The sequence below is a fragment of the Apodemus sylvaticus genome, chromosome 2 (genome assembly GCF_947179515.1).
Source record: "Apodemus sylvaticus chromosome 2, mApoSyl1.1, whole genome shotgun sequence".
Classification (NCBI taxonomy): Eukaryota; Metazoa; Chordata; class Mammalia; order Rodentia; family Muridae; genus Apodemus; species Apodemus sylvaticus.
In genome coordinates this window covers 174518726-174535691 of record NC_067473.1, presented here as the reverse complement: position 1 = coordinate 174535691, position 16966 = coordinate 174518726, and the positions used below count along the sequence as shown (strand labels likewise).

The 16966-nt window shown below is 46.2% G+C and overlaps 1 protein-coding gene across 5 annotated transcripts in view; it reads left to right on the top strand.

Annotated features, from left to right (window-relative positions):
* Positions 1-6525: 6525 nt before the first annotated feature.
* LOC127679352 (ecto-ADP-ribosyltransferase 4-like) overlaps positions 6526-16966 on the top strand; it is a 28906-nt gene continuing 18465 nt past the window's right edge. For 2 of the 5 annotated variants that reach the window (XM_052175151.1, XM_052175150.1), the window contains exons 1-2: positions 6526-7434; positions 9510-10218. In XM_052175151.1, coding sequence (XP_052031111.1) covers positions 7207-7434; positions 9510-10218 — 937 coding nt within the window. In that variant the 5' untranslated portion in view covers positions 6526-7206. Of the gene's footprint in view, positions 7435-9509; positions 10219-14884; positions 16027-16966 lie in introns of those variants that run through there. The other 3 variants (XM_052175153.1, XM_052175152.1, XM_052175154.1) reach the window with 3 other exon arrangements.

The following is a 16966-nucleotide window of genomic DNA, read 5'->3' as shown; positions in this document are numbered from 1 at the left end:
ATCTGTGGCTGCAATAATGAACACTTAGGGACCAAAGGTCTCAGCATGACCTGGGCCATCAGAGGGGAGGGAGGTGACCCCTTTCCTTTACATTGTTCCCTGACTAGAAACCTGCTAACTGCATCTCCCTTGAAATAGGGTATAACAAATAAAAAAAAGTAAAGATTTATTTAGCACATGGCCTTGCAGAGCGGGAGTCCTAAGACCTGCTAGGGCCTTTTTCCCGCATCTCAACATAGCAGAGGTGTCCCTTGGCTGGAGCACGGAGCTACACGGCCACGTAGTTCCAGGCTATGTTATCTCCAGCTGGAGCATGGAGGGTGTTTTCCGGGAAGACAGTGAGCATTTTAACTCCACCGGGGCTCTTGGAGGGATTCCATTCATCCTAATTACCACCATAGCTCCCACCTTCAAATGCTGCTGACATAAATTTAGAATGTAAGTTTCTGAAACATCAGCTTCTGGAGGACACATTTGAATGAGAGTACCATTTATTCAGTTTCTAGGAAAATGTCTGGGAGGCAGGAATCCTGGTGAAGACCCAGAAATGTAACAGTAACTGAAGGTTTACGGTCCCGACGCCCACGAAACTGAGAGCTTTGGAGGGATGTGAGGGCTAGTCCATGTATGATGGCGACAGAAGAGTTAGGAGGAGATGAGGCGAACATCACTTTCCCACGGGGGATCTCAAGCCAAATAAACAAACAAACTAAACTAAAAACTCCCACTCGGCTTATGTAGCTAGGGAACTGAGATTATAACGGACAAGCAGTCCCCAAATTGTCATTTTTTAGCAGAAGATGAAAGCTCTACAGAGTAAGAGACACAAAGCTAAGGGTGCTGGAAATCACGCTCTAGGGAAGATCGAGGTCCCAGAGGAGTCTAAGGTGAGGATGTAGGACAGCAAGAGAACCTCTGAGAACCTTACACAACATCGGGGCAGTGGGGCCCAGGTGCTTCCGAGGACCTGTGTGAGGTAAGAACGGGCTGTCTAGACAGACAGTGATAAGCACAGAAAACTACAGCTGAGCAAACGTGGAAAGTGTCCAAGGAGTACTCTACCACAAATGGGACATCTACATCACATACACACACACACACACACAGAGACACACACAGAGACACACCCACCCACAGACACACACACACACACACACACAGACACACACACACACATACACACACCACCACCACCACCACACCACACCACACACACTCACGCCATTTCAAGGCTCAAGAAACTTCACAGAGAGGGGCGGTAGAGCAGGAAGAGTCGGAGTCCTGGAGTATCAGGTACAACAATATCCACTGGACGTGACGGTACCTCTGCACTCTTGAACCCACAGTAGCTGTGGCCACTGTCACAAGGCTAAGCCAATGAGCATTCTAACATGGAGTGCAGAGTCTTACAAGCCCCCACCCTAAATCAGATGCTATTGATGGTCGATGGCTTCTGGAGAAGGCAGACTATTTTTCTTTAAGGGGGTGTCTGTCCCCTGGATGTTCCTGAGGATGGCCCGGAACCCATGAGCATATGGGCAACACACATGGACTTGGTGGGATATCTGTAAAGAGGACACAACACTGGGAGGGGTCGGGGGAGGACTGAAGACCCAGGAGGCACTGGGGAGTGGTGGGAAAGCAATATGATCAGAATGGATTGTATAAGATCTTCAAGGAATTGATAAAAAAAAAATTATAGTCCTCAGAGGTCTGTCCAGAATAAATGAATGTATGGGGGAAGATGAACAGCAATAGGTGCTCCCTCATTCATTCATTCATTCATTCATTCATTCAACAAACACCTTTCCAGCTGTTGTAGGACACGGCTACAGCCGAAGATGCTTCCTCCAAAGGGCTGAGAGTGGATCGGTCCCCAGTCACCCGGGCAGCTGACGGCTTCACTCACTTCTCTAAGGAAGTCTTGTCGACGGTAAATGATAACTGAGAAGTTAAAGTACAGATAGCTTAAAAATGATTTGACTCTCAAATGGCAGGGCCTCTACAAACTCCTTTCCTGCCAACAGCATGGACCGCTCCCAATAGCATTGCCTTGATAAAGCCGACACACCTGTGAGAGCTCAAGAGCTCAACAGGAACCGCTGAGACTCGTGTAAGGCTATACAACATCTCCCACCCCTAGACTCTAGGCAAGACCCTCCCAGCGACTAAACTACTTAATGTAAGGTCTGAAAGAAAAAAATCACACTGAAAAACACTTTCCTCCCACAACACACAACACCGAGGAGTCACATTAAAATGTTATCAAAGTCCTGCTGCCCTCTAGTGGTCGTAGTCTAGAAGTGGCGTTCACAGTCAAAATGTTAAGGAACGCTGCCCAAATAAAAATTACAAATTGACACCACTTGTTTAGTCCTTGGAGAGACAATGGAGTATGAAGGAGAGAAGAGCAAGTAACTCGTTCAACTTCCAAAACTTCACTCAGTAGCCACATCTAGGGAGTGAAAGTGAAGGTGACTCTTCCGGGACTGGAGAGGTGGCACAGAGGTTAAAAGCACTTACTACTCTTGCAGAGGACCCAGCACCTACATCAGATGGCTCACAACTGCTGTGACTGTGACAGTTCCGGGGGAGCTCATGCCATCCACTGACCTCCAAAGGCACGTGTAGACACGTGGAGAATATAAACTCATCCATGCACATATAAGTAGGATACATACATATATACATGCATACACACATATATGCATACATAAGCACATAGACAAATGATAGGGAGAGAGAGAGAGAGAGAGAGAGAGAGAGAGAGAGAGAGAAAGGAGAGGAGAGAGAGATGTGGTTGAGTGGTTAATAGCACTGGCTGCTCTTCCAGAGAATCTGAGTTCAATTCCCACACAGAGGTTCGCAGCTGCCTATAATACCTGAGGTTGTGATACCCTCTTCTGACCTCCACAGACACCAGACACACATGTGGCAAAGAGAGATACTTGAAAGCAAAACATTATTATGATACAATAAAAATGAAGATATAAGATTCTCAACGTCTCTTCTTATGGTGCTCTTGCAGGCAGAGAAAGCAAACATAAACCCAGACAAAAGGAGTGCAGAGCAGAACCTCTTACTAAAGCAGGACTCTGACCTCGCCAGCCTTCCCAGCTCTAGGAGGCCCAGCAAGACCGCTCACTTGAAAGTGAGCTCAGCCAGTGTGCAGAGCGAGGCGGTAGCCATAGTCGGAATGCTCGGAGTCTGACTCCAGTTCATGCTGGGCCTGAGCACCCTAGGAGCAGCTGGTAATGGGGAATCGGAAGAATTTAAAACATCTTAAGAGGCTATTTTCAAACATCACTGGCACTTGCCATTAAACCTAAAAATACACATTCATATCTCTACAGTCAGTTCTCTGGATTATGTCTTCAAAGCTGTGGAAAACACGTGTAGGCTTGGGCCAAGAGCACGTCCGAGAGTTAGTAACGATAGTCCAAAATCGAACGCAAAAAAGCAGGCGTGGTCTGCCCGAGACAGAGCCCTCAGTGGTCCATAAGTGAGACCACCGAATGAAAGATTATACACCCACAAAACATAAGTCCTGCATATCGGCCTCAAGGGTGATAGGCTAAGTGGGAAAGGGTTAAAACTAACTACACCTTGCGTGATTTATTTACCAATATCCCTCAAGTGACAGAGGGATGGTGGGAAAATGGATGCTATTTCTAGGGATTAGGTGGTGGGGAGGAGAGGGAAGGTGTGACTCCTAGAGGTCACAAGTTCATGATTAGGTCTCTGTAACGATATATAGTTTTACATTTTTCTTATATTTTATTTATTCATCTATTTATTTTGTGTGGGGGTGCTCTGCCTGCCAGCATGTCTATGCACCCCATGTGTGCCTTTTGTCTGTGGAGGCTGGCTGAGGATATAAGATCCCCTGTAGCTGGAGTGACAGATCATTGTGAGCTGCCACTTGGGTGCTAGGAATGAAACCTAGGTCCTCTGTGAGGGCGGGAAGCCCTCTTACCCACTGAGCCAATTCTCCAGCCTCTAGTTTCACATCTTGATAGTGATGGAGTCTCCTCAAGGCTACACACGTGATGAAATGCCACAGGCACACACGCATTCCACCAGGGTCTGTTTCCTGGCTTTAATACTGGGTCATGGTTCACAAGACATAGCTACTGGGAAGAACTGCGTGTGGCAGAGCACACAGGCGTCACTGCGCTGTGGTCAAATCCATGGCCAGTTCAAACTGCTGTTAGGTGTAAAGGTAAATTTAAAATTTACAGAGCTGCTGGCTGTGGCGGAAAACACCTTTAATCAGAGTACTCAGGTAACAGAGGCAGGTCTCGTTAACACTGAGGCCAGCCTACATCTGCATGAAGAGTTCCAGGCTAGCCAAGGCTACAGAGTCAAACTCTGTCAGAAAGAGAGAGAGAGAGAGAGAGAGAGAGAGAGAGAGAGAGAGAGAGAGAGAGAGAGAGAGGGAGAAAGAAAGAAAGGAGAAGGGAGGAAAGAGAGGAGGGAGGAAGAAAAGCAGGGAAGAGAGAAATGAATCACAAAGTAAAATCTTATTTAAAGCTATTATAAAAGGCAGTTAAGAAAGCGGCTGGATCGCACCTCCTGGCAGTACACTCTGTGCTCATCCTAGCCTAATCCTCTCTAGTCCTGATGTCTCCACCTAAGCATCCTGATCGTGAGCAGGCAAGTTAATTTCGTGAAGTATTAGGTATTAGTGGGAAACAGTAAACATGGCTTTATCTTAAGCTGGGAGCTGTTGTGCACACCTGTAATCCCAGCACACCTGAGATGGGGACGGCAAGTCAGAGCCCTACACACACACACACACACACACTTTAATAAATATTAAATTATGTATATTTACTTACAGTAGAATGCTACGGTGCCGGCTGCTGGTGTCGCTACATTGGTAAAGTGCTTGTCTAGCATAAAGACATGGGCGGTCTGACCCAGTACCATATAAACAGGTTATGATGGCTTTCCCCTGCTATCTCAGTACCCAGGAGGTAGAGGCAGAGGACCGAAGGTTGAGTGCCAGCCTCAGTTCCACACTGAGTTCAAAGCCAGCCTCGGATACATGAGACCCTGTCTTGAAAAAAAAATCCCTTGAAGCATTCATCCTTAGGGCTGGAAAGATGGCTCTGCGGGGAAAGCACTTGCCATGCAGCTCACAAGAACTCATAAGGCAAAACAATAACAAAAGAGCAAACACAGTACAGGCCTGCAGTCCCAGAGCAGGGAGGCAGACAGGGCTTCTCAATCTGTTTCCCAAGGTCTGTGAGCTCCAGGGCACTGAAAGCCTGGGTCAAAAACTAAGGTGGAGAATGAGGGAGAAAGACACTTGAGTTGAACACATACACACACACACACACACAAACATATACACATGCACAAGCACAAGCACACACTCATACACACACACATACACGCACAAACATACATACATATACAAACACACACACATACATACACATAAACATACACGCACAAGCACAAGAACACACTCATACACACATACACACATATACACACAAACACACACATACACACATGCATAAGCACACGCTTATACACACATACATGCACAAACATACACACACAAACATACACACACAAACATACACACATACACACACAAACATACACACACACATACATACATACACACACACAAACATACACATACACATGCACACACACATACAAACATACACACACACAAACATACACACATACACGCACATACACACAAACATACACACACACAAACATATACACATGCACACACACACATACATACACACATGCACAAGCATAAGCACACACTCATACACACACACATACACGCACAAACATACATACATATACAAACACACATACATACACATAAATATACACACATACACACACATACACAAGCACAAGAACACACTCATACACATATACACACAAACACATACACACATACACACACATGCATAAGCACAGGCTCATACACACATACACGCACAAACATACATACATACACAAACACACACAAATATACACACATACCCACACATACACAAGCACAACACACCCATACATACACAAGCACAACACACTCACACACACACATATATAAACACACAAACATACACAAATACACATACATACACACGTATGATAAATAAAATGTTAATGGGAAACTATACAAAGTCTTGTAATTTCATTTCTTCTGTGTGTGTGTGTGTGTGTGTGTGTTTGTGTGTGTTTGTGTGTGTGTGTATGCACGTGTGCATGTGGGTGGTCGGTATAAAGCCAAAATGTAAATCAAAATAGTGGCTTTCTCCGAGCAGTGGGTTTGGAATAATTAGCATTTCTTCTTTTATGCTTCTCTCTATATTCTGAGCTTCTGCTAATGAGCGAGAACCACCGTGGTCTTCAGAGACTTCAGGGAGACCAATATTTAACATGGTAAAAAAAAAAAAAAAAAAAAGGCAGGTCCACAGTTTCCAAGAACGGAATTTGGTTTCTCGTCACAGTTAGATAAGAGGTAGGGAACATAAACAATGTCTGTGAGCTAGCAGACTCTGAAAGGCCGGGAGCAGGGGAAGGACAGGCAGACTTGAGCAGGAAATGTGTTTAAGAGTGGAAGGTCGGACTTAACTCTTGCCTGCGGGACTCATCACAGAATACCGAGATAGAAAACCTGAAGCTCTCAGAATAAATAAATATTCAAAGCTGTGGATCCAACAGCCACCGTCTCTGGACGGGGATGATTCCAACACACTGAGGAGAAGCGGCAAAAACACACACTGTAAAGCCCGTGCTGTTGCGGAGGGCAACATCAGGGCAGGGCTATCAGCAGCGCCAGAAGAGCCTGACACAGGTCCACCTTAAGATCGCATCTCCGCAGCTGCGCCCGCTGCACGTGCCACCGTCCTTGCTCACAGGGAGAGCCTGGGGCTCCAGATAATGGGACTTGGCCCCACTACGGCTGGAGCATGCCTCTTCTTGTCATTCCGGGAAAGCCAAGGCTGAACTGCGCAGCCTGACCCCGAACAGACCTTTGGCATTCCCCAGGATGCCGACTAGATAAAGAGAGGAATTTGCCTTCTTTAAACTGAAAACCATTGTGTGCCGCACACATCTGGCTAGATGTCTACCTTGGAGGAAGCTGTTGGTTGTTGATACTCAACAGAAGTCACAGCTGCGGCAGGAGCAGAACCTCGGACGCAGCCAGAAGAGAAAATGCCAAAGGAGGACCTTAGAGTGTATTACGGGATGAGGCTTTCAGAAAAAAGAAATGTTGCTGACACAAACCACCGCGGCGGCCCACTGACCAGTAGATCTAAGAGAACGTGTCTACCAAGTACTACTGACAGGAGGATGGCACTCTGGCTTCCGGGAGGGCAGCTCACCCTGCTGCTGCTGCTGCTTCTGCTCCAAGTCCAACAGACACCTGCGGGGAGCACTGAGGTAGGGGCTATCAAGAAGTTGGTCTCTCATGTGATCAACGCACCATACAATATTCACCTGGTGGCCACCTAAGTGCTAAGAACTTAACCACTGGCAATCTAAGAGTAAACCATGTTAGGAAAAGAGTGACAGGAACAAATGCTATAAAAATTTTAAATTTCTGTACAAGTCATAAATCTGGCATAATTGACGTGAGTGCCATGGAGTTATTTCCCTGGTTCTTTTAAGTATTAAAATAATGTTTCCACAGGAGAAATAAGGTGAGATCACCTATTTGACTTGAAACTGCTTTATACAGACAGCACACATTTGGAGTATTCTAAATTTAAAAATCTATAGACTGAAAATAAGCTAGTGATAATGGATGACAGGAAATATTTGAGATCTGGCAACATGTTAAAAATGTGTCCGAGTTCATTTTGATATTTGACAGAATGTGATTCTTGGCTTGGATTAATGAAGGCTTGTTTTAAAATCTGGTGGACTGGTTAACATCATTCAATCAGTCTTAAAAAACTGAATCTAGATTGGATGCAACTAGACAGCATGTCATCATAAATCACATGGTTAAAATACCAAATCCTATGTTCTCTAGTTCAGTCCCCAACAACACTGACCTTGGGCAGAATCTTGCCTTTCGATGAGTACTGTTCACGAGAAAAAGCATCCTTGCTTTGCCAAGAAATAAAGATCTGTTTGAATGTGGGGGCCGTTGACACGGTTCTCACTGATGAGTTGAGAGACAGAGAGCCTCTTTTCTAGTCCTCATTTCTGCACTCTCTAGACAATACCACTGTTTCCCCGCCTTAAAGAGGAGTGTATCCCCAGCCCCTCGCTACCAAAGAGGAGGCACTGCCAGGCACTGTCCAGCTCTGCTCCCCCAGGCCTGGGTAACCTTATGTCTGTGGCATAAGTGCTTTCCCCCCATGACAACTCGTTACCTGAGAGGCCTCAGTCCTGCACTGCCAGCAACCGGGGAGACAAGTCTGACAGGCTCTGGAATTTACTTTGTCCAACTTGCCACCAGCTGCAGAGGTATGTGTGCCCCCGGGGCCTAACTGAGGAGGAAGGTGATACTTCTGCTTCCTTGTTTGCTTTAGGTTTTTTCCTCCTTTCCCCCCTAGAATCTAAGTCAGCAAGAAGGTTTTTATTTACCAAAGTCTCTCTTGGAAAACCTAACGCTACTTATCACTCAAGGTTTTTCTTCAATAGAGTTGGAAGATTTATTTTAGGGTGGCTGCAAAGACGGCTCGGTGGTTAGAGTGCTTGATGCACAAGCATGAGGACCTGAGTTCGAGTCCCCAGAATGCACATAAACTCCAGGAGTAGGGGACTGCACATCTGGAACCCCAGCATGGGCAGTGGGGAAGGGTCGCAGAGACAGTCTAATCCCTGGAGCTCTGGAGATCCCTAGCCAACCACTCAGCTTAACTGCCAAGCTCCTGGCTCAGGCCAAGACCTTGTCTCAAAATATGAAGTGGAGAGTAATACAGGAAGACCTATGTCACTGACCTCTGGCTTCTGTGTGCATGCAACCCACAGCGAAATATACAGTTATGTGTGAATATAAGGTTGCTTCAGTATTACTGGGTTGGTTGGGTGGAGACAGAGTCCCACACTGCAGTGCAGACCAGCCTTGAATTCACTATGTAGTCAGGCATGTTCACACTCATAGCAATTCTCCTGTATCGGCCTTCTAAGGATTATGAGCAGGAGCCACCACACCCAGCTCTTAATGCTTTCTGACACCCATGAGAGAATATGAGGAGGAGAAAACTGAAGGAGGTGGAAAGTCTAATGAAACCGCAAGGTTAGTGCAGAAACACCATAGTTCTATTGTAGACAACACTTCCTTCCTGGGGAAATGAGCCTCGGAGGGTTCTATGCCACTTAGGAATAATAATAATAATAATAATAATAATAATACCAGCCCCAGTAGGAATAGCCTGGTGTCATTATAGTGGGCACAGCTTGACCATGTAAAATACTTCAGCCAGCATTGTTGGGCACAAAAATCTGCAACCTCGTTTCCATCTGATTTGAGTAATGCAAATCTAGATTTCTTTTTCTCATAGGCTGCTCCTAAGGTCGACGTTGACTTGACACCAGATTCCTTTGATGATCAATATCAAGGATGTAGCAAACAGATGGTGGAGGAGCTAAATCAAGGAGACTATTTCATGAAGGAAATAGACACTCATAAATATTACTCCAGAGCATGGCAAAAAGCCCACTTAACTTGGCTGAACCAGGCAAAGTCTCTCCCGGAGGGCATGACTACGGTGCATGCCGTGGCCATCTTGGTTTTCTCCTTGAATCTCAATGTGAGCTCTGACTTGGCCAAGGCCATGACCAGGGCTGCACGGTCTCCTGGGCAGTACAGTCAGTCATTCCACTTCAAGTATCTGCACTACTACCTCACCTCAGCCATCCAGCTGCTGAGGAAAGACAGCTCTACAAAGCACGGCAGTCTGTGTTACAAGGTACACCACAGGATGAAGGATGGGAACATTGACGCCAGTGTAGGGTCCACCATCCGATTCGGCCAGTTCCTCTCTGCCTCCCTGCTAGAGGAAGAGACGCAGGCGTCTGGAAACCACACCTTGTTTACTATCTTCACTTGTCTGGGTGCCTCTGTGCAAGACTTCACTCTCAGGAAGGAAGTCCTGATCCCCCCCTATGAGTTATTTGAAGTCATAAGTAAGAACTACACTTCCAAAGGACATCTGATAAACTTGTGGTCTGCTGGGAACATGAGCGCGTATGACTGCCAGCTGCTAAAAGGTGAGCTTGCTCTAAATTGGGTCTGTACACATGAGAATGAGAAGTCACTCTTCGTTTATAGACGGTATATATACATATATATATACATATATACATACACACATATGCATGCACATGCATACATGTACATGCATATACATACACACATATATATACATGTGCATGCATATGTGTGTATATACATACACACACACACACACATATATATATATATATATATTTACTGAGTGGGCTTGGAGTGAGGGAGTGGAAAGCAGGGAACCCTGTCCCCAGTGACAAGGAACGGACACCTAAGTTTACTTTCTGCTTCATGTCCCACCCTCTTCTACCTTTAAAAAGAAAAAGAGTCTCTGCAGTGGCCCCATATTAGGTCCTTATCCACTGGGGCTCTGTTCCAGCAACCCAGAAGATGCTTGCAAACCTAGATACTACCAAACTCTACATATATGATTTTTTCATGTATATGATAAAATTGAATTTATAATAAGCCAAACGTATTTTAAACATTCACTCTCCCCACTCCACAATATCTTATTGCAGCTTGCCCCCCTCCTCGCTGTAATGTGACTCACCACAACGCATGCGTGTTGAGGAGACATGAGAGGAACGGTCTGGGTGGGTAGCACACACAGTGATTGGCATCCCGCTAGGGACGGAGTAAACTCATGCACGATTTCATTCTGCTGCTCGGAATGAGACCCAATCTAGTTTGAGTGGTGACGTTTCTGAAATACTTTGTGTACAGTTTTCAGAGCAAAGTTGACTAGAAATCAAGTCATTAAAAAGTAAAATTGATGATTTTATTTTCTTATTACACGAAAAACACAGACTTTAAAAAGCCTTGATTGCTGCCCAAGTTCCAAGTACCACAGAGCTGAACCATTCAGAAGTAAGCCAAGAGCTCAAACTGGTAGCAAAAGAAGATTCTAGGGAGCATATATGTAAAAGGAAAAGTTAAATTATTCTACATTGCCCTGTCTCCCCTGTAATTATTTTGTTGCCCCTCACATGACCTATACTGGTTACCACAGTAATGTGTTTCCATTTTTCTTAAAAGATTCAAAGTATGCCAACTAATGTGAACTTGTTTTTCTCCCTTAAGTGGTTTCTTTCAGCAAAACAACGTGTGCTGAAAATACACACCCACAAATACACAATCTACTCTTTATCACTGCACTTACAAAGAAGGATTTATGTCAAAATGTTTCAGATCATCAAAATTCTGGGCATGCTTTTTAGAAAAAACACAGACAGCTGTTTGGAGCAACTTGTTTCACCTGTGACCTTTGCCAGGGACAAACCATGGTGTTGTGGCCTTGGGGGAGGGGCTTAGCCTCTGTGCCTGTTGCTTCCCATGAAAAAGGAAAAGTTATCTTTTGAACTTGTCCTGTAAGATTCCAGTGACAAGAAAATGACTTAGTGTGTGGGAAGGCTCAGTGCTGGCCCTTGGGCACACTGAAGGACTCAGACCTCTGGCTCCATTACAGTTCTCTCCTGTTTCATCTTAGCCTGGACTTCAGTCCTCTGGACCATCTCCTACCTGTGGTGTAGCACTGGCCCTGAAGTGCAGTGACTGTCTGGGGGATTGGGTAGAGCTGCCTAAGCTGTCTAATGACTGTAATCTTGACTCTAGGAGAGAGAGGCTGAGGCAGGAGGATTGCTGCAAGTTCAAGCCTATACTACATAGTGAACTCTAGGCTGAGACCTGGTCTGAAAGAACAAGTCATTGAATCTGACCTGTTAAGAGTTAAAAGTGAGCGGATGTTGTAGTCTGGGGCCTTGTGAGCCCTTGAGCTGGTTAGTCTGCTTATGAAGTAGAAGCAGTGCCTGCTTGTGGAAATGACGTGACAGCACCTAGGTGTCCACTATCCCCTCAAACAGAAGCAAGAAACTCAGAATGTTTTGCATGTAAAAGGGGGATAAATGGCTTAATAGTATAGCCATTTGCTTTAGTGACACTGACAGTGAGGACAGAGACAGGCAGAAAGAGAAGGTCTAATACATTTTAAGTGCACACTTTTTATAGGGAATATTCTAAAGATTAACAGGAAGGAAAAGCTAATTTAACCTGATAGGATGGCATTTTAAAAATACAAAATTGGGGCCTGGAGAGATGGCCCAGCAGTTAAGAACATGTACTGGTTGGCACTGGGCAAAGGGTCTGAGTTCGGTTTCCAGAAGACCCCGCAGACAGCAACACTAGCTGTAACTCCAGTCCCAGAGGCTCTGAAGGTTCTGGCTTCCTCAGGCACCTGGCCTCATCCAGGAGCCACACACACACACACACATACACACACACACACACACACACACACACACACACCACAGTTAAAAATAATAAAAAATTATTATGCCAGGGTCTGAAGAGGATGGACAGGATTATAGGATGCCAATGCCACTTTTGTGACTGATGTAGTAGCATCCTCATAATAAAAACAGCTAGAGGGCCTGAATCAGGCAGCTATTCACACACACCTGTGTCTGCACACACCTGTGACAGTCACATCCTTTTGCTACAATTTTATCGATTACAAAATGAAGACAAGGAAAATAAATGGTGTTTAAGTTCATTGTGAGGCCTGAATAAGCTAACAGACGGTGCAGGAGGCTGGGTAATGGTGGCCGAGCCAGAGAAGCAGGTGCTATACAAACTTGAGCACCCGAGTGCGGATGGCCAGCAACCAGACCATCAGAGTTCAGGCTCCTGGTGCTTCTACAAACAGCAAGTCAGTCGGGGAGAACAGGGTTTAATCAGCTCACACTTCTACATCGCTGTTCATTATTAAAAGGAGTCAGGACAGGAACTCAAACAATGCAGGGTCTTCGAGGCAGGAGCTGATGAAGAGGGCATGGAGGGGTGCTGCTGACTAACTTTCTCCCCAAGGCTTGCTCAGCCTTTTTCTTATAGAACCCAGGACCACTGGTCCAAGGATGATGCCGCCCACAATAGGCTGGGCGCTCCCACATCAATCACTAAAGGAGAAATCCCCTACAGCTGGAGCTCATGGTGGCATTTCCTCAACTGAGGTTCCTTCTGTTCTGATGATTCTAGCTGTGTCAAGTTCACAGACACACACACACACACACACACACAATTCAGGTGTGGTGACACACATCTATAAACCTAGCACTGAAGGGGAACAGGAAGAGACAGGTAAAACGCCAGCCTGAATGGCCGACCATTATAGCCAATCAGTTAGCTTCAGGGTCAGGAAGAGACTCTCTCAAAAAGCCATGTGGAAGTGATAGAGGAAGACCCTCAGTGACCTCTGGCCTCCACACACACATGCTTACATGTCTATGTGCACTTTTACACATGCCCACAGAGGCACATCAATACACAATTAATGCCAAGGGCTCAGAACAGATCCCAAATAACCATCAAACATTAGCTTTCATGGCAGTGGTGGAAATAGTGATAAAGATAGGGATGGGGGAGGGTGGAGTCACACTGCTGCTGCTGCTGCTGCTGCTGCTGATGATGATGATGATGGTGGTGGTGGTGATGATGATGATGGTGGTGGTGATGATGATGGTGGTGGTGGTGGTGATGATGATGATGATGGTGGTGGTGATGATGATGGTGGTGGTGATGATGATGGTGGTGGTGGTGGTGGTGGTGATGCCAGGGCAGCAGAACAAGTCTCTGGACCTCTCCCTGTGCCTCTCTCTAGTCTCATCATATGCAAAATGACTTGAGCTCTCTGAGTTCAAGAAACCTAAGAGGATGCTGCCTGGGTTCCATTTCTCAATGCCATGGCAGTAGCTTAAAGGACCAAGGGTTTATTTTGGCTCATGCTTGAGGAGATGTGGTTCATCATTGTGGGGAAGGCCCCGGGACAGGAGCATAAAGCAGCTTCTCAAGGTGAGTCCTCAGGAAACAGGAAGCAGACAGGCAATAGGGCCCTCCTCCAATGAGTAATTCTTCCACCAAGGCTGCACCCAGTAAGGGTTACCATACAGCACCACCAGCAAGAGACCGAATGCAAGAGCAGAGCTGGCGGGACATTTACATCAAACCACAGGAGAGAGTTGTCTGGGTTTTTAAAAGTAACTGGTTTCAAAGTTTTCCATTAGAAAGTCATTGTGCCAAGTTGAATCAAGGAAGACATGAGCTAGTTCCCAAAAAAAGTTCTCTGCTGCTGGGGCCGGTGAGATGGCTCGTGAGTTGAGAGCCCCTACAGCTTCGGCAGAGGAATGCAGTTCAGTTCCCAGCACTAGGGAGTCACAACCGCCCATATGGACTTCTACACTCCGGTATTTCAAAGCAAAAGCAGATGTCGCACAGGAGGCAGAGGCAGGGGGATCTCTGCGAGTTAGAGGCTACCTGTCTACATAGCAACTTCCAGACCAGCCAGAACTGGAGAGTGAGACTCAATTCAAGCATACATAAATGCATGCATACATGCATGCATGCATGCATACATACACACATGCATGCATGAATACATACATACATACATACATACATGCATACATGCATACATGCATACATACTTACTTCTGATGCACTGCCTCACTATGTAGCCCTGGCTAGCCTTGATCTTGCTACATAAACAGTCCAGCCTTGAACTCACCGAGAATCACTTGCTTTTGGCACCCGAGTGGGAGGACTGAAGCCATGCTCCCCCACGCTCATCTCTCCGTTGTGTCTTGGTTTTCACAGCTTCCAGCCAGAAGCGCACCCCGGCCCCAATGGTTATTGTCTGCCTCTGTCTGGTCACTGTTGTTATCTCGTCCAAAAGCGGAGAGCAAAGGAATCTACTGGCTCCTTTTTAAAGGAACTTCTTAAACGTTTTTGCTCCTATTTAGTTACCAGAATCTGAGGCCCACACTTCCCACCGTACCACAGAAGACGCGAGAGACAGAAAAGTCTGAAATCCCCACCTAAAGGGGTCTATATTGGCTGCTTTTTCTTGTTGCTGTCACCAAAACCAATCACAGAAGTTCAAAGTTCAGGAGGAACGCTTCACTTGACTTATAAACGTACAGAACATCGTAGCCAGTATTGTTTGGGACCAGAAGCACCAGGCACTATAGAAGCCAATATGGGGCAGGATATCCAACCTCGAGGCCCCGCCCCTTGTGACTCACTTCCTCCAGCCAGGCTCCACCTCCTGAAGGTTCCACAGCCACAGAAAAATAATGTCGCCCTCAGGAGATAAAGCACTCAACACATGAGGGCCGTTTAACATTCAAACCACAGCAAGGTCTTAGTGTTCAGTGCGCTCTTCCAGGAGAGGAGATGGGAGTCCAGATAGACAGGGGCAGAATATCCCTGCTCTGAGCAGGCTTTGCCCTACACAGACCTGTCTGCTCTGCCCTCTGCAGGGATCTCACAAAGGCCCACTCTCTGCAGCCACTCAAGCAGAACTGGAAAAGGCCCTTATCACACTATCACTGAGAGCCATGCATAGCCTCCTCCTTGTCCCTCTGTGCCTTTGACTTACCCAGGCAAGGCACCCAAGGACACCATGTGCCCATTACTTGGTCAGAGATCCACGTCCAAATGACAATCTGAAGGAATCAGGCTACATTTTCAAAATTAGTTTTAGGTGCGCAGCTTTGAGAATCTTTCTTTTGCATGATTACAAAAGCAGAGCACACAGGCACTCAGACTTGTGGCCAGCTATCTCGCCACCAAGAAAGAAGAATTTGCCTCCCTGAGAAGCTAACTCAATGGAGGCAGCGCTAAGAAACAGGAAGGCAGGCAAGAGTGCGTTGAGCCTCTAGTGCCGAACTGTGCCTCTGCCGTACAGTCAGCCTCATCTTTTCGTGAATTAATAAATGGCGTCTGTGCTAACGCAACACAGGCTATGTCTTCTGTCTCAAGTGACTGGAGAGGTTCAGGTGAGTATAGGCTTGCACTGTTTTTTTTTTTGAAACTGGTGACCCTAAGAGAGGCAAACGATCTTTCTCCAGAGATTTTTATCAGTTATCGAGATCAGATCAATGTGTTCACAAAGCGGAAGACACATGGGAACGGGGGGGGGGGGGGGAGAGTGATGGGATATGTTAGTGTGGGAATTCCTAAGGCAGTGGAGAGAGACAGAAAAAGAGACTGGAGACTGATCCCAACAGACCTGATTGATTATTCCAGAACAGGGTGGGGCAGACACTCCCCTGAGGGAGAGGGGTGCCTGTGCCCAGCAGAGTCTCTTCATAGGAGTGGAGTGAGGGTATTGCTTGCACCCATAAGGGGATAGCGCAGTCCCAAAGTCTCTCTTTCCGTGGGCTTAGGATGCAGCCTCGGGGCACCAGCGAGGTGCCAGGTGCAGGACAGATGATTGCCCGTCATGCAGCCGCACGAGCCAGCTCCTCTGGCTCTGTTCTTTCTGTGCCCCCTCTCTGTGACAGGCTGACCCAGCAGCATCATTGCAGGCACCCTGTCCTATGCCATTCTACCAGTTTGTAAAAACTTCATCCATGCCTGTAACAAGTTCCTACATGCATATCCCCAAAACATTCTTAAAAATTGGGGTTTAGGCATGTTACCTTATAGACTAGATGGAAACCTTTATTTCAAATCTCTATAGAAAAATACCTCTTATCTTGTCGGGGGTGGTGGTGGTGGATGTATGTGGAAGTCAAGGTGAGAATATGGAAACGCTGATTATCAATGACTACCAAAATATCTGAGCTTCATTATGCACTAGGAGATACAGAATATAAACTACCAAAATTGAGAACTGGAAACATTTTCCACCCTTTCCCTCAAGAAGTACACAGTGTAAATGCAGACCTGATC